This window comes from Beta vulgaris, chromosome 9, assembly GCF_026745355.1.
Source record: "Beta vulgaris subsp. vulgaris cultivar EL10 chromosome 9, EL10.2, whole genome shotgun sequence".
Lineage (NCBI taxonomy): Eukaryota > Viridiplantae > Streptophyta > Magnoliopsida > Caryophyllales > Amaranthaceae > Beta > Beta vulgaris.
In genome coordinates this window covers 25,827,608-25,846,947 of record NC_079210.1, presented here as the reverse complement: position 1 = coordinate 25,846,947, position 19,340 = coordinate 25,827,608, and the positions used below count along the sequence as shown (strand labels likewise).

At 33.9% G+C, this 19,340-nt stretch overlaps 1 protein-coding gene across 2 annotated transcripts; it reads right to left on the bottom strand.

Moving 5' to 3' along the window:
- Positions 1–9,150: 9,150 nt before the first annotated feature.
- LOC125493090 (DNA (cytosine-5)-methyltransferase CMT3-like) lies at positions 9,151–15,885 on the bottom strand. 2 transcript variants are annotated; one of them, XM_048635804.2, is made up of 3 exons: positions 15,338–15,885; positions 9,900–10,111; positions 9,151–9,562 (listed from the first exon to the last, which is right to left on the bottom strand). In XM_048635804.2, the coding sequence occupies exons 1-3, from the start codon at positions 15,365–15,367 to the stop codon at positions 9,469–9,471; spliced, it is 336 nt and encodes a 111-aa protein (XP_048491761.1). In that variant the 5' UTR covers positions 15,368–15,885; the 3' UTR covers positions 9,151–9,468. The 2 variants fall into 2 exon arrangements, 1 of the variants encoding a protein (XP_048491761.1); XR_007269469.1 differs by lacking the exons at positions 9,151–9,562; positions 9,900–10,111 and adding an exon at positions 12,300–13,210.
- Positions 15,886–19,340: the final 3,455 nt, after the last annotated feature.

Sequence of the window (19,340 nt, the reverse complement as noted above, 5' to 3'; positions counted from 1 at the left end):
GGTTGTACCTACTGACTGACTGAAGGTCGTGCACGTACCGTACTGTTTACTGGGGCACTGGCCCGCTACTGTCTACTGGGGCACTGGCCCACTACTGTTACTGGTGTAGGGTAATGCCCGGGGCCAAGGTCCTTGCACAGTGGTGCATACACATACTGGGAGACGTCCCAGCACTGACTGATGTACATCAACCAGAGTAAAAACTGATGAAATGGAATCATGGACTATTAAAGTGAATTGAATGAATATTGTTTTCGCAAATGTTTGAATTATTCTTTCTCCCTGTTTTGTAAATAAAATGAGTTGAAATGAGTTTACGTTGCTAGGGTAGTTTGTTACTGAGCCTCGGCTCATAACGTTTTGTATTTATGTTTTAGGTACTGCTGGGGACGATGGTACTGCGTAGTGGCAAGGATTACCACCTTATTAAATCATCTACTAATAGTGCTACTAACTTGTAAGGTTAAGTTAACTAGAATGTAAGACCATATACTTTAATATAAGTTATCATTGCCATGTCATGTAACGTTAACGTTGTTTACTTTATTATATTATAAGATGTTTAAGTTATCACTATTATATCTCTTAATGTTAATTATGTTATAAGATTGTAGCCTTGCACCTTCCTAACCGAAGGTGCGGCAGTAATGCCTCGACTAAATAGGTATGCCGCTGCTAATTGGATTATCTTAAATAGTGAATTAGTAGTCGGGGCGTTACAGTAGATCTTATGGAAATGATTACGCCTCTAATATGGAGGCGATCAAAAGTAATCTTCATGACTCTAAATGAAGTTTGGGTCGTGATAGTGCGATTGATGAGCTTTAGAGTGGGCTCACTTTTTTTTTTTTTTTGCGCTCCATTAGGCGCTCCAAAGTTATAATCTCTTGACCAGTCATGAACATAATCGAGTGGACCACGCTTGTGAATTTTAAGGAATGAATTTTGAAATGAGAAATGGAAACGAGAAATGGGAATGGGAAATGGAAGATTGGACATGAGAAATGGGAATGATTAGAAATGGGTATGGTTATGGACTAGTATGGGGGTGACCATGATGGAGACATGGGCCTAGCTAAATGCATATGTAGACATGGACTAGACTGAAATATACGCAAGCAGACATAATGATTGGACTTTACTGAGTACTAGACTTTGCACTTACAATAACCAGACTAGACTCAAAGAAGGATAGACAAATAAATGTTGTTAGACTTAGGAGATGAACTTTTACAGTCCAAAGACTGACTAAGGTTTATAATATGATGCAAACTAGACCTAGGGAAATTATATAGTCTTAAGACTGAACTTTTATAGTCTGAAGACTGACTACGGTTTACATATAATGCAAACTAGACCTAGGGAAATTTTATAATCCTAAGACTGACTTTTATAGCCCGAAGACTGACTAGCGTTTACATATAATGCAAACTAGACATAGGGAAGTTTTACAGTCCTAAGACTGACTTTTATAGTCTGAATACTAACTAGGGTTTACATATAATGCAAACTATACCTAGGAATTTTTATAGTCCTAAGACTGAAATCTTATTGTCCGATGACTAACTAAGGATTACATATAATGCAAACTAAACCTAGGGAAATGTTATAGTCCTAATACTGAACTTTTATAGTCCGAAGACTGACTAGGTTTACAAATAATGCAAACCAAACCTAGGGAAATTTTGTAGTCTTAAGACTGACTTTTATAGTCTAAAAACTAACTCGGGTTTACATATAATGCAAATAGGCCTATGGAAATTATGTAGTCCTAAGACTGAACTTTTATAGTTCGAAAACTGACTAGGATTTACATTTAATGCAAACTAGACCTAGAAAAATTTTATAGTCCTAAGACTGGGATTTTATAGTATGAAAAGTGACTAAGGTTTACATATATTGCAAACTAGACCTAGAAAATTGGCTTATCTAGGTAACTAGGAAAACCCGAATATTTGCAGAGGATAAAGATTAAAAGTAATAATTAAAGTACTCTTTGTGATTATACCATGAGTTTCTTTTTAGAGCACAATTGATAATATGAAATAATAATCTTGTTCGCAACTTTTAGGTAGTTATTAATCCTTTAGGAAAGGGTTTGTTAGTGCTATATTAACTCAATGTAGTAAGTAATAAGTACAATCACCATAACCTGATTGATATTACACTATTTGAAAATAGATTGGATGTGATATGTATATAGAACATTTTCTAAATAGATTGCTATTGAAAATGTGGATTAGTGGGTTATATTCATTAATACAAGTTTATATGTGGGTTTAAATTATCATGTTCTACATAAGTTGCTAATTAGTTTAAAGATATCTCATTTATAGTCTTTTGTGTTAATCATTTATAATTAAGTCAGACTTGCTATGTGGATTCATGTTGAGAATTTCCAGTCATGTTATGTATTAATATATAGCTATTTGTAGTTATAATATACTCCCTGGTTGTGAGACAAACATTAATTGACGAAGTGTTAATGATTCAATTGTATGAAGGTCGAGGTGCATGGTGGTAAGTGAAACTCCAAGTTGAAGTATTATTGGTTTATGGTTTAAGTACCTTGTATTGGTGTTAGAAAGTGACTTAAATAACTGGAATGGGGTAAATTCTCTCTATGAATTGTTAGTCGTGAAGGTCTTAAACTTGGTAATCTAATGTTAATTTTTTTTAGTTATAGCTAAAATGATTTTCTTGTCGGTTATGACTTTAAAAAGATGAGTAATTAGATGAAAGTTTGTAGTCAGGTAAAGATTACATAATCTGACTAGAGTTATCAATGATGCTATGTGGAAGAATAGTTTGAGTATACTGCTTAAATGGGTCAACCTAATTAATAACCTACATGAAGTCGAAGGGATTAACTAAGTTGTACTAATAATAAGAAGAGTACGGGAGTTAGTTTACTTAATTATGGATTAGAAGACTGAAGACGTGGTTAATAAAGTATTTTAGTTTGATAACTATAAATGGAATAAGATAATAAAGTCAAACTACTCGACTAGTGATTCACTAAAGTAAATTAGTGCTTATGCTTAACTATGTAAATCAATATAAGTTGTGAATTACTTAGGTGAAGTCCCACTTAGATAATGGAATTGTTTTAATGAGATAAACTCGCTCTATGACTATATATGAGTATAGTCCGTAATTGGTTTTACCATTGATCATGTTAATTAGAACTCAGCTAATGGTATAATTTGGATCATATTTACTTACTTATAATCCACCTTTGATTGATGAAGCTTAAGTTGTGTGTTTTAAGTTAACTCTCATTAGTTAATTCTAACTGAGAGACCATTTGCTATTGTGGTTGGTATTGACCAGATATGATTGCTTATGAGTGTGGTAATTTATAAGTTTATGATTGGAATTGGAATTGAAAAGCATATATGTATCAATTTTGAAATATGTATTTATAAGAGTTATATGTTAAATGATTATGGTTATCTACGGAGAAATCTTTTGGTTTGGTTAGTTATTCAAAGATCGTTGTTAAGAATTACTAAATTATTGGATGAGTTATATGAATCGAAAGGAATCTAAAAGGGGAAAGTAGCCTTGTCCGAGTCGACGGATGAGGTGACACGAACATTGCCCCATGGAATGCGAACCTTGGGGGTCTCACATGGAAACCTACCCATTGCTCCGTGGGGCGATAATCAGGCGATATATCAGGTAATGTGAAACATTAGATGACTGATTGAATCAGCGGAAAAATGTACTCCGGACTAGTAGCGATTATTGGCCAAAAGTAAAGTGAATGGTTAGGTAAAGACCCCACTGTCAGAGTGTAAGTTTTGTCTCCTCCGCCGCGTTCTCTTTCCCCCTGGTTAAAAAGAATGTTATCTCAAAGTATGAAAGTTGTTTCGATATTGGATTCCCTATAAGGAATCGTATCAGGTAAGTAATGAATGTTTATTAACTAGATGAATATGAATATCGATATTGGTTTCCTAATAAGGAGACATATCATGGTAAGTGATACTAATGTTGGATTCCCGATAAGGAATCGTATCTTGTTATGTGAATTTCCAATAAGGAATCATATCTTGTTATGTGGATTCTCGATAAGGAATCGTTATAATGAAAGTTATTGTGAAATTTATTGCATGATAAGAGGTTGTTTATAAAATATAAGAAAGTGATTGATAGAGTATGAAAGCTTAAGTTTGAATTTCCATTAGGAAATAGACTAAAGGAAATGGAGAATATTGTTTATATCAAAGTTGGTGACCAAAAAATCCTTTTATGGAATCGTGGTAAGTTGAAAGGTTGATTAAATGAGAATATATGAAACATGTTGTTGTATAATATGAGCACTATAAGAGGGGGGGGTGAATTATAGTGAGAGAATAAGCTATACTTTTTGCGGAATTAAAAGTAAACTTGGGAACAAACAATGGGAACACGAGAGATTTTACGAGGAAAAACTTCCTAGGCCTAGTAGGAAGAAACAACCTCGACCACAAGGGATTTTAAACAACTTTCCACTATAATAGGCCAAAACAACTCTGATTACAACCTATTACTTTTCTCTCGATTCTCAACTTAAGTCACTCAACTCAAGTTCCCAACGACAGTTCCCAACAACTGACGTTTCTCTCAAACTTCACTCGAAGTTCCTTTCTCTTTCTCTTTCTCTTGCTTCACTCAAAGCTTTCTCACACTTACAAGAGTTCACTCAAACCCTTTTCTCAAAAATACACTTTGTAAAATAATGGAAGAGTAATAAACTCGATTAATGTAAGTATGAATTCTCTTAAGGAAAAGGCACTGACACTTTAGATAACTTAAGACAAATTAACTAAGTCAGACACATTTTTCTCAAATGAATTAGGCGCCTATTTATAGACAATTAAGACACTTATCAACATGATCTCCATGATGTTTAATTAATTAATTAAATTAAATTAATTTTTTTATTCCATGTCATGTAAAGCATCCACTAATCCACTACTTCACTTCATAGAAGCAGTAACAAATTACGTGGTTTTTCAAACTTGGAGAATAATTAAACTTATTTAATTTAATTAAATACTTGGAGGATAATTAACTTAAGCCACTAAATCCACTAACTACATAAACGTGTAGCAGTAATTTAGGCGTGCAATCAGATTTTAGGAAATAAATAAATAAAATCTTTAGCTAGTTTTTAGGAAAAATATCTTTTTCAAAATTTTTTAAAAACCGGAAAAACAGTTTTTATATTTTAAAATCCGAAACATTTTAAAAACCGGAAATATATTAATTTTCGAAAACTAAATCTTTTAAATAAAATATAAAAGATAAAAGATAAAATATAAAAAGATAAGATTTGAAAATCAGTTAATTTAAAATCAGAAAATCTTTTTAAAATCTTTTCCTAACAAACTTAAACTAATTCCTAAAATAATGGATCTTAGTCAAAATATCCCTAAAAACTCTAACAACTATATTGGGCACAAATTTCACTTAGGCACAATATTAGTCACTTAGAAGTTACTAAATTAGTTTTAAGTCTTGTTCCCTAATCTTTAAGTCTTGTTCCTACCTTGTTCCTATAGTGCCAGGTCTGTTCCCTTCATGGGAACAGAACCAAGTTCCTTTGAGAATTCACCACGAACTTAATTAAGCTTTTACTCGAGAAGATTAATAAATACCCTAATGTATTCTAATCTTCATTCCATGCTTGATTCTTCATCTCTCGAACATCTTTACTTCGATCTTGATTAATTCTCCGCTTTAATCTTCAATCAAGTATTCTCTTAGCTCGAGCATGAATTACCTTGCAACAACATAAATAAAATATACTATGTCTTTTGTGGTTAGGTCATCTTCAAAACTCAAGGGTCAACAATTTCCCCCTTTTTGAAGATGACAACAAAAGGCATATACTAAAATAATACACATAAGTCATATAAAAAATTTTAACAAAGTATGTAACCAAGTTAAATTAAGTATTATAGACTCGTTATTTTATTTTGTAAAGTGAAATATGAGAACATAATCATGACAAAAAAAATTTACTCTGATTTGCCTTATCTTTCCCCCTTTGGCATCTTCAAAAACATAGTCCACGATTTCAAAAAGATGAATATTATCACTAAAACATCACACCACCAAACTTGTAGAAAAATTGGTTAGTATAAGCAAATAAAGCATTCAACTCTCAAAAACCGCAATCCAAGAATATTAGCCATTCATTTAGACGCACACATGCAAAAAGATCAAACTTAGAATATAACAAATAACATTTCCACTGTAGCATGATTAAAGGAGAAGGATAGAAAAGACAAATATTAAACAAAGTTCATGTTCCCACACAAAAAAAACAAACTAAGCTAGAAAAGTTTATGATTTAGGAGAGGGAGGTTGATCACTTCTTCCACCACATCATGAAGCTTTGCCATCACTTCTTGATGATTTTCGGCCAATGTGTCATTTCCCTTGAGCACAATGTCTTCCAACTTCAACAACCTAGACTTCATTGCTTGAAGGGAATAAGAAAGTTCACCAAGCCGAGCCATATCTCTTGTTGTCCTCCAAGGCTTTGTCAACTTTGTGCATAACCCCTTTTACAACCCATTTAAATCCTTAGCTTCCGTAGCAAACTCCATCATTGCTTCCGAATGACCCATAACCAAGAGAACAAAAATCCAATCTTCTAGCATGAGCTAGAGTATATGTAGAACCAATGGTAGGATTTTGAGAAGAGAGGAGTTCATGAGAAGGATTGGTGCGCTGTTTGTTCCTTAGGTTTGGGAACAGCAGGTTGTTCCTCTGAATGGGAACAACACTGTTTCCTTAGCTTTAGGAACAGAACAGGAGGGTTTTGAGGTAGAGGGAGGGATAGATCATTTTGTGGTGCTAGGGTAGAGGTGAGGCAGATTTTTGTGGAGATGGAGGAAAAGGAGGATTGGTTTCCATGGGAACAGGAGTCGGTTCCCTAGAAGGAGGTAGGTTAGATTCATAATCTTCCCTATCAATCACCTTACTTCATCTTCCTCAAAACTTTCTCTCATCAAGCAAAGGAAAATTAAGCACTTTCATGTTTTGAACCTTTGACTAGCTCTAGTGCTTTTCAAACCGGTTTCACCACCTCATCAACCACCTTCTTCCCTTTCTTTTAGCTTCTTCTTTTCTTTTTCTTTTCTTTTCTTTTTATTTTTCTTTTCTTTTCTTTTTCCCTTTTCATTTTTCTTCTCTTCAACTTCTTTCTTCTTCTTCTCATTTCATCATCCACATCATCATCCTCATCATCATCAAGTTAGCCGCTCCCTTATAACTTCTCCATTCACAACACAAACATTCAAGTTATTCAAGGCACGCACATTCAACATATTTCCCGTGGATACACCAATGGATGAGTTCCCGAAATTTTCACATTAACTTAAGTAGATTTCGGTTACTAAAGCTCCATAGCCAACAACAAACCATTTTCAATACAATGACTCAATGTGTTGAATCATTAAAGAGGGAAAGTTTATGTGTTTGAGAGGCTAAACAATGAATATAAATTAAATCCAACATGCTAACTTGAGCACGTTTGAGAAGACGAGGCAATAAGCTTTCTTAGGATGTGAAAAAAATTTTGTGTAGGGAGAAAGAAGATTATGATCAAGAAATGTTTTTCCCTTTTGACCACCATATTAACAATCAATTGATCAAAAGAGATATCCGAAAATGGATAGGACCACGTTGTTTCTTGAAATAAACATCGTTCCTCTCACGGGAACACCAAGCAATTTACCCAAAATTTTAGCATTAAAATCTATTTGAGTTCCTTTACCAAGTGGAACAATTTCCTTCTTCATCCATGGAAAAGTTTTCACAAAATTCATATCCTAATTTAGGAATCAAACTATTTCCATAACATTTCACAAAAGATTTCCCAACCTTGAAACTTAATCATATTGAGCAATTGACGAAATTTACTCTTTTCACCAAGAAACATCAATAAAAAGTCCATGAATACCTAGATGCCGTGGATTTTTTCGAGCAACTCTGTTGTTCCTCTCTCGGGAACATCGATTCCCCCTCACTTGTTGCATGTGTTCTTCAACCTCCATTTCAACGTTTCTTCATTTTCTTCCTTTTCTTAGAATTCTAGATGAGAATTGGGAGAAATATCCATGGGTGTAGGTGATTCAATTTTAGTGGAGGAAGGAGAGGGTTTTTCGGCTTTGTGGGAGGAGAGAGAGTGAGAAGTGTTTTTGGATTCATATTTTGTGGAGTTATTTTCGGTTTTATGAGAAGGAAAGTAAAATTTGTTTTGGTTTAAGGAAAGAATAAAATGAATATTAAACCGTGTATTGTACACGTTTTTGAAAAAAAATCTTCTATCTAAATAAAAATATCTTCAACTAACTTGAGAGATATAAGGAAAAATCAAATTTTTAGGAAATAAAATCTGAAGAGAATATTTTTGGATTTTTGAAACAAAAAAAATCTAAATTGAACACGCTGGGAACATCGTTTGGGAACAATGAATGGAAACAAGAAATTTTGCTACTTTGGAACTCCATTAATTCTTTTAATCCTTTGTCATCACTTAAGGCATAGAATTGTCTTATGAACAATAAGGGGAATATTATTGGACATTGGTGAGCAGTTTTCAGACATTTTTACTTATACAACATGAAATAATCATATAAGATTGTGATGTATTTAAGCAAACAAAAACATCGAATATGCACATCCAAACATAATGCCAAAGAATTAACACGAAGAGGAATATTGTAGCAATCATTTCAACTTGATTAAGCCAAGTGTGACTACAAAAAAGGGCAAAGATAACTGTTAAATAAGGCTTTACATAACAGTTTTGAGGCGTTATCCAAGTCAATGTAATGGAAAGTAAAACATAACAACTGATGAAAGTGTTATGTTTGCTAGAAAAAACATAACACTCATTTATAATAATACACGTTATACTGCTAGATAACATATTTTGTAAATAAGCGTTATGTTTGTTATTTATATGACAAATTGAAAGAAGGAAATAAATTTAACACATATCTTGAATAACTGTTATGTTTACCTATAATATATATAACATATTTCACCTATAACTATTATCTATGATATTTATTTTTTTAAAATAATCAAATTCTCATTTCACGCTTCTATTGGCAGTAGGCGTTGCACCACGTAGCACAACAATGTCATATGATACAATACATGTATCTTCTGTATAATTAATACTCAACCCATAAAATCTTACAATCAATAGATTGAATATGACATTCCAAACTTTTAAAATTCTTTATATCACAAAATAATTCAACCAACATTCATAATTCTAAAGTTCCAAAAACTACTATATATACTTAGTAATATTATTCTAAATCATAAACAAGATCAAATCTAGCCTATAGCCACATCCACATAATGTCAATATCCAAATCCAAAAATTGATATCCAAATCTTAAATGTATATGTACGTCAAAGAAAGGAATATGGTAAAAACTCATTCATCATCTATTCTTTGAGTTGATCCCTGACTATGTAATCCATACACCTCTTTGAGTTCATCAATGTTATCTTGAGAGGTTGGAGGAGCGCCATGATAGTACTACAGTAACATTGTTTAAAATAATAAGTCATTGATCATGAAAACTAGAAAAGTCATTAAATATAATAGTATGTAGTTAAAGAAAATGAATTAGCTTCTAATTGACACATGCAGAAGTAATTAAGCATATGATACATAACCCATTGTAGTTGAACTAAAGCTTCTAATTGACACATGGCGTAAATAGGAGCACTTTCATTAGTTTCATATATTAGATTCAGACCATCATTCATTTGATACACTCTCACAAGCTCTCGTATGAGTACCAGTCATGTTCTTTTCCCCCATTCTGAACAGCCCTTCATTTAGTTAGGAAACCAAACATCAAATTGCTAACCTCATTAAGATGAACTCTCCATACGAAAACACGAAGACGGAATTGTGGAAGGCCGTAGCAACCAGCAGCCATAATTCCAAGACTTGCTTGATATTTCCAATTGCATATTTTCCAAGTTGGGCGTCGGCAAGCCTCAATATGTCAACCACATTTTCCATCAATATATATGTTGGCTTGAGAAACTCCACAATGTCCATAAACACCACAATTCCCTGGCATGGAGGACCATCGCATATCACATCAACATTTCCATGCACATCCACTATAAGTTGGTTATCTCGACCAAGGTCTCTTCCGCTGTGCATAATCCACTATAAGTTGGTCGGGGAAATCCCGGTTGTTAAACTTGGTCTGCGAGATTGGCAACCTTCGGGACAAGCAATCATGAAGCTTAAAAATCTGAATGTTTGAAAGTATATAGATTTGAATATATTTGTGTTTGAAAGGTATGAGTTTTTGTAGGGAGAATTTGTGTTTCGTAGACGTTCGTAAGTTGGTGCGCTAACTTGGCTTCTAACACGTTTTGCCAGTTTTCTAAAAGTGCGTGTTAACGATTTTCTTTTATGGAGAAGTGAGGACGATGGAGTGGCGGGGAATTGGGTGGTAGCGGTCGAGCAAAGACGTGAGAATGATGGAGTGGTGGGGGTTTGAAAGGGCAAACCTTGAGGTGAAAGAGACCTGGTGGGAAATTAGGAGAGTAATTTTTGTGGCTTTTGTTTTAGGATGTTTAGCTTTAAATTTTCAATTCTTTTTATTAAGTTTTTGCAACAACAATGTCGTTGTAGTAAAATGTAAATTTTTTGGCAAGAAAAACAGGTCGTTGCAATAAACCTGTATAAACAGAAGTAACGACAAATGTCATTGCAATATTTATAGACAAAAGTAGCAACAACTTGAATCGTTGTTATAAAAGGACCCAGAATGTTCCAATGCTCGCGGTCATGTAATTAAGGGAGAAAAAAAAAATGAAAATTTATCTATTGCAACAACTTTGTCGTTGCTAAAGCATGTTTTTAGCAACAACCTCTAAGTCGTTGCCAAAATGTGATTGCGAAAAAAGGGTTTTCTTGTAGTTGATTATGTGTCTACAAGTACATATATCATGCATATTAGAATAATCTAACTTCTGAATTTATCATAGAGGTAATTAACTAAGGTGGTAGTCACAAAGACTTCATTAGATGTTATCATGCCTTAAGCACATGTCGTGGCTACTGTAAGCCTTATGACATAGCTAACCTGATTAAATCTAGTTTGCCTCACAAAGAGTTAAATAATTCTCTGATCATATTCATAATCAGAGGAATTACCAACCTAAACAGAATGCTATGGTCTCATGAACATAAATTAATCACAATTTCAGCATAGATATATATTCTAATCAATTAATGTAAAAGAATTAGAGAGAACACTCAAATAGATTAATTGATAAGCCTACCCATTGTCATTAACAAAAAAAATAGCACAACTTAAAACAAAGAAACCAAACATTTAGAACATAGTAGCACAAACCTTGAAGTATAGAAACGTAATAAAAATAGGGGGAAAAAAGTAAAAATTCACCACAATTTACAAGTTAGAATTTTGTATCTGTAATTTATAATTCAAACTCCACTAAATTCGCAAAATACTCCTACACTCTCTTAAAGTCATCAATCCAAAGTCATTGTAACAACCCGAATTTTCCCGACCAGCTTATAGAGGACTAAGCACATCTAAAGTGACTCTAGTTGAGATAACCTGGACTATTACGATCACACTCACCGAACTACATCGGAGAGTATGGAACTCGATTTCCAATTCTATTTAAATTAATTAACTATTAAAATAATGCCCTAATTCTCAAACTTATTCTCATAAATTTATATAGAAAAACCGGCAAAATTTCCTTTGAAAATAGGGCAACTCTAAAGCAAGAAGTATTATGAACCTATTGCAATTTCAATTAATAAAATCTTACCAAATCATATAACTCAACAACCTCAATGCTTCGAAATATCAAATCAAAAATAAATAATTAACAACTAAGTGTAACAAAGTCAAGCGTCCTCACCCCGAAAACAAATACAACACAAGTAATCTTCCAATGGATAATAGCTTTTACTCTTGAAAGAACAACTCAAAACTCCAACCTCAAACATTTAGGGAAACTGCCACCCACTAAGTGACAAGCCATAGAAATGACAAAACAACATACACACATCAGCAAAGCTGAGTACTAAACCCGTAAATAAACTTAACACATGTTTTGGTGGCTTTTACTTGAAAACAACTCAAAAGTCAACAGTCATCATGCTCAGATTAATCACACAAGTCATAACAAAGTATAACATCAGTTCTATCGAACACATACATCCAATACCATCATTTAATTCACTTCATAGTACACCATCGTTCATGTAACAACAATAAAAGCAGAAGCATGTTTCATATATCTGCACTTAATTAGCTTTCAGCATATTACAATTCCTTATGAGGAATCTAAGTTAACCATCACCGATATAGGTTATATCACTTATTTCCTTAAATCGATTTCTTATCAGAAATCCAACTTATATTTTCAAATACTATATTGATCATTTTCTTATAACTTTACTACCAATTCCTTATCAGGAATTAAGTAACAGGACAACACTCCATGACACGATTCCTTATCAGGAATCCAATGACAAAATACGATTCCTTATTAGGAATCTAATAAGAAGATACGATTCCTTATGAGGAATCAAACATCAATGTAACATACTATGATATGCCTCCTTATCAGGAAACCAATATTGATATTCATATTGAAATATTGAATAAACATTTATTATTTACCTGATATGATTCCTTATTGGGAATCCAATATCGAAACCACTTACCACGATATGATTCCTTATCGGGAATCCAATATCGATCTAACTTTCATAATTTGAGATAACATTCTTCTTAACCAGGGGGAAAGAGAACGCGGCGGATGAGACAAAGCTTACACTCCGACAGTGGGGGTCGTCACCCAACCACTCGCTTTACTTTTGGCCAATAACCGCGACTAGTCCGGAGTACATTTATTTCCGCTGATTCCATTAGCCATCCACATGTTTCACATTACCTGATATATTGTCCGATTATCCCCCCACAGAGCAATGGGCATGTTTCCCTGTAGGGACCCCCCCCTAAGGTTCAAAGTCCATGGGGGTTACTGTTCATGTCACCTCATCCGTCGACTCAGATAAGACTACTTTCCCCTTTAGATCACTTTCCATTATCATTCATAACATAATCATCATTCTTGGAGCTCATCCAATAATACTCGTGATTCTTAACACCTTTTGTACATCCAAACACATTATAAGACTTCACTCTAGAGAAATATACTCATTTATCATGGTACCTTCATACGTATTTCAAGTTTAATATGTTTATACATTTAAGTTCAATTCAATTCCAATCATAAAACTTATAACCACCCTCATATTCAACAACATATTCATCACAATGATAAAAGTCTCTCAGTTAGGATTAACTGATGAGAATTACTAAATCACTTACGCATAACTTGTACACTTGAATATAAATATCTTGCTTATAAATAGTTTATACTATTTTATACTTCAGGGTTATTAATCGGGCATTTATTTCAATAGTGATAACAACATTCATCAAGCAGCAACAACAATTACAATAAGTCTCTCTCTTAGAGTCAACTAAGGAGAATTAGTGTAGATTCCACAACTCGAGATTCATGAAGCAAAGGTTGATTAGACTTAATCAATTATGAGCCATGTTATCTCGTAAGTTCAATTCCAATTACCATTATAAATGTCAACCATTAATGGATCATATTCTTACTTAGTAGAGCGAGTCAACCTCATTTCTAATTAAAAGTCATTTAATTATATAACTCAAACTACTTTAAAGTATTTCATGGACTTACACTTACTTAAGTAATATGATGTATTAACTTACTTTTCATGGTTACTAAATAAACAATAAAACACCTTGATTATATTACTCCATCTACCAATATCAAAGTGAAATATCATTTTACACAACCTAGTTAACTAAGTCCATAATTAATTAATCAATAACCAATACTCAACATATCATTAGCCACTATTAATTACAATTGATTACTCCTTTTCAAAGTTATTTCTAGCACCAACAAAGTCACATCCTTCATTTAAAAGCCAATCAAAGTGAATCTCTTACAAGTTAACTTTGATTACCTCAAACCTCAATCATTTACCAAAGAAGTGAGTGATGTTTTACTTTATAACCAACATGGAAGTAGTTTACTAAACTATTTGCTTTGTTTACTAAGTATTACGAAAAGAATATAAATATTTTAATTCCATTTTAGTAAACTCTAACTAGTATGCTAACTTTACTATGTTAATTCGTTTATAGGATATTTCCTCATCACATTAACTAAAATAAATTTACTGATAAATTTTACTAATGGACTTTATGAGCTATTCACTACATTTAATAATCTTGATAACTCAACACTTAACTAATTCCTTTCCTACTTTAGTTAAGTGACCTAGCATGATCACTTGGGTTATAAAGTGTAGTAGAATAGTTCTCGACTAATTAATATAACCATTATAACTTCCTAATTGCAATCCTTTTAACTTATAACTCAACAATGAGCTTCAACAACTACTATACTTTGACAATATAAAATACTATACAAAGATTAGCAACTTTCTATCAACTTTAGGACCAAAGAAACTTAGGTTGTCTCTTACTAACTCATAGCATTCCAATTTCTTAATTATCAAATTATAATAATTATTCATCTAACTCAATTAAATAAGAGTAATGAGATTACTTCTTATTAAACAAGTACTCACAAAAGCTTATTGAAATCCCTTCACTAGTGGTAAACTAAGTTAACATGCATGTTCGATTCCATAACAAACCCACCAATAAAAATGGAAACAATCAACTAACTTTACTCACAAATGAAATTGTTTGCACTAAACGCTTTATTCTCCATCATAGTATTGAAAATAAAGTTCTATACATACATACTTTAATAACGAATATAACCTCCATACTATAACCAAATTACCTAATTCCAAATTAATAAACTAAATGATAATGTTATTAATTAATCCGATACATATCCACAACAGTATCAACGACATCATCGAGTATACCAATATATAACCAGAATTATGCTAAATTGATACTATCAACTAAATCTAAATGAAACAATAAGGTTGAATATCAAATATCAACCCACTAACCAAGAGGAACGTTCAAATCACTAATTCCAAGTATACTTATAAACACCAACTGAAATTCATATCTTATACCCATTTCCTTGCAAACATAAATTAAATTGAAACTTATACAATACAATGAACATCATAATAACACATTCAATTCATAACAGAGTTAATTGAATTGGTAAAGGAAAGAGGATGGCAGACATAGTTTAGTACCTTTATCAAACAACCAACACACGCCACCATCACAGCTAGCAGCACTACAAAGCAGCAACATCACAACGGGTGGGGGAAGACACGAGCAGCATCAACAACACAACAATAGCAACTACCGCGACATCAACAACAAGCAAGAACCGGCGGGGGGGGGGGAGAACGCAGCGCGATAACAAGCAGCGCCGCCTCAACCATAGCGCGCGATAGAGAGAGAGAGAGAAGAGGTGCTGAGTCACTGGCGAGCAAGGTGGCAGCACAACACAACACATCAACATAATAGAGGAGAGAGAAGAGAACCACGACATCAGCAACAACAATTCTGACAATAACTGCGGCAAGGCAACACCGCGCATCAGCGGTGAGGGAACGATGGGGTTCCGACGAGCATGGGAGGCTGACGAGAAGGCAGGCGAACAGATGACAGAGAGGGGTCGGGGTTTCACCGGGGTTGGGGTTTTTACGAGGAGGGGAGAGAGAGAGAAATGGGGTTTTGGATTTTACGGGTGAGAGAAAGGTTTTTGAGGGGTTTGGGTTTGTTTCCTTAACCGACAAAGGTATTATGGGTTTCAAAATAAACCAAACGGATAAAAAATAAAGGGATATTTCATTTGGTATCATTGAATTTTTGGCTTTTTCATTTAGTACCACTATTATTTTAAAATTCCACATGATACCACTCTAATTTAATATTAATCTTTATCATACCATTTTTTAAGTAAAATGTTAGTTAATGGTTGAGCAAGAATAATACAATTTTGTTTGTTTTTGCATGTTTCTATTTGCAGTTGCAAAAATATAATAAATTAAGATTTTAGGGTGTCGTTTTAACCCTTAAAGCTCTATTTTTCAGTCAAAATTTTCATAAAAACAATCATAATATTCTATGTCTTTTTATTGTCAAATATGACCTCAACTTTGACCTTAACGACTAAAACGATTACTAAAACCTTAACGCAAATTAAAACATGTAAATCGAAGTAAAACTCTAGCCTATTCTAACTTAAATTAACACTTTACTTAGTTGAATGCTACAATAGAGAATAAAATCAAATTATAGTAGTACCATGTAGCATATATGAAAAATAGTGGTACCAAATGGAAGAGCCAAAAGTACAATGGTACCAAATGGAATATCCCAAAAATAAAAATGAAAACCGACTCTAGTTCCCCACTTTCGATGAATATCAGTCAAATAATTTTAAATAACTAAATCTCAAAATATATAATATAAATAACCTCATAAAATTAAGCAAATAAATATATCGGTTTTTTCACCAAATGCCCCCGAGTTTTCACAAAATTCACCGGGTACCCCCGCACTTTTGAAAATACACGGGATACCCCTCAATTTCAACATAATACACCCCAATACCCCTAATGACTAACGGCGTTAACTACCGTTAGTCATTATCCCTTATTTTGTTGTTTCTAACCCTAATTAAGTACTAACCTAACCCTAACTCTAAATCCTAACCCTAAGCCCTAACCACCCTCCCCACCACCCCCAGCAGACCCCCCCTCCCCAACCCCACCCTACCCACCACCCCAGCAGACCCTCCTCCCCCAACCACCGGCCGCCCCCCTACCCTAACCACCGACCGCCCCAGCAGCCACTTCCCGTTCCAGCAGCCCTTCCCCCCACCTCCAGCTGTATGGGGTGGTGGGGAGGGTGTGGTTAGGTCGGGGGACGGGGGGTCTGTTGGGGTGGTGGGTAGGGTGTTTTTAGGGAGGGGGGAGGGTGGTGGGTGGATGGGGTGGTGGGGAGGGTGGTTAGGGTTTAGTGTTACTATTTAGGGTTAAGTTAGATTAATTAGGGCTCATTAGAGTTTAATTAGGGTTAAGTTAAGTTAATTAGGGCTAATTAGAGTTTAATTAGGGTTAACACTAACGGCAGTTAACGCCGTTAGTCATTAGGGGTATTGGGGTGTATTATGTTGAAACTGAGGGGTACCCCGTGTATTTTCAAAAGTGCGGGGGTACCCGGTGAATTTCGTGAAAACTCGGGGGCATTTGGTGAAAAAACCGTAAATATATTATAAATACTACAAAAGTAAATATTCATACTCCAACTCAAATAAAATAAGAATACTCGAAATGTAATTAACTTAATAGTTACAATACCTTTAAATAAACGCTCTTAAAAATAAGACTATTACAGTCATCATCTAACATTCTCATAATTCATCAATACAAGATCTATACAAAATGGAATTGTGTTACGTCCACTATACAAAATCAAGTGGTTTACTTTTTTAGGAACACTATATATACAACACCACACTTTTAAAAAAGTAAAATAAAACACTAGCGTCCCTAAATCATCATCCAACAGAAAAAACCACACTTAATTCAGGAAACATAAACCCAATTAAACATAAATGACCACACACAATTTCAATAGCAAAGAACATAGGAATTCACAATAAACATAAAACACATTTTCATATTTGAAATTAGGTTATCCTAAATCATCATCTAACAACACACAAATACCACACTCAAAGTCATTATAAGTATATAAAAAATTCAAAATACATTCATAAAAAAAACTTAAAGAGTTCAGGAAACTCCCTCGAAGGCCGACAATGCTCAAGTTTTATAGTTGGGAAATATATATTATCAAATTCTCGTAAATTTCCTCAGGAGATGGCAAAGGGAAATCATTAATTTTAGGCTCAGTTCTAGGAACTTCCCTATGAGGTGTGTATGGAACAAAGAGTTCCTCGATCCTCTTCCTTAATGTTGCATGCTTCATTGGAAGAGTTTTCAGTAATCTCATAGTCTAGAACAACCTTATATTCTTCAAAAAGCTCATAAGTTATGTTTTTAGCTATTGTTGAAATCAAACATAGTGGAAGATATAAATCAAACAGAGTAAATCTCGAATTTGTTTATTATGAAACTAGTAGTCCAGAATAACAAAGAGAGAAGGTTGTTGTGAAAAATGAATGTTTGTTCTGTTGGAGAATCAAAAATGAATCTAGGATGAAAATAAATCTCATAAACCAAAAGCCCAGAGAAATAAAGAGAAAGAGAGAGACGTTGTTGCAAATCTAGGGTTTTCAAAGTAATTGATGTTTCGCAGAGGGAGATGTTGTGAAGATTTATAGCCCAAGATGAGAGAGAAAGGGAGAGAGAGAGAGACAGACAGACAGACACCAAGAACATTGAATGGACAGTATTTAGTGGGTAGTTAAGAGAGTCCTCCATAACATGAAGAATAGATCATTCAATTGAATTGATCCAATGGGTGGTTCAGCGAGTCAAAGGTAGGGGGAGGATTTAATGAAAAATCACAAGAAAAAGAGAAGATAGAGAAGGGGGAGGACAATCTAAACTTGATGACATCAGTCAAGCAAGGTGTAACATGCGGCCTTTCCCGATCAACTTACAGAGGATTAGTGCACAGCGGAATTAAAGAATTTGGTCGAGCTAACCATCTGCTACCATCACACTCACTGATTTATATTAGATAATGTGGAAATCAAAATCCAACTCTATATAATTTGAACTAACTATTATAACAATGCTTTGATTCTCATACTCTATAAATTCCTCTGCAAAATCCGACTAAGTTCCTTTGAAAATAGAATCACCCTAAAGCGGGAAATAAATTAAACCCGTTAACAATCTGCATCAAATAAATTATATTCCCAATTCCAACACCCAACATTCTCAATGCTTTCGCGGAGAATCACCAAGAGAGAATCAAGCACATTAACGCCTATTATATATAAAAATGGAAAACAACTTATTCATGTCTAACTATTAAAAGGTTGAGTGACCTCACTTCGAAATATACGAAGTAATATGCACAATCGTACTTCTAGCATTCACGAACCCTCAACTATATATAATAAACTTCACGTCTTGAACCTGCAACAAATAGGACACTGCCACCCACCAAGTGACGGGCCACATAAATGAAAAAACAACATGTACACACATCAGCAACGCTGAGTGCTAACTCGTCAAATACATTTAAAACATGCTTTGGTGCTCC

What these genes read in the sequence shown, in the direction of transcription:
- LOC125493090 (XM_048635804.2), bottom strand. Translation starts at nt 15,367, where the DNA reads ATGGTGGCGTGTGTTGGTTGTTTGATAAAG. An exon ending in GTGTTGGTTGTTTGATAAAG is followed by an intron (nt 10,112 to 15,337) that starts GTACTAAACTAT and finishes CCTCCATGCCAG; the next exon opens with GGAATTGTGGTGTTTATGGA. An exon ending in GGAGAGTTCATCTTAATGAG is followed by an intron (nt 9,563 to 9,899) that starts GTTAGCAATTTG and finishes ATGTTACTGTAG; the next exon opens with TACTATCATGGCGCTCCTCC.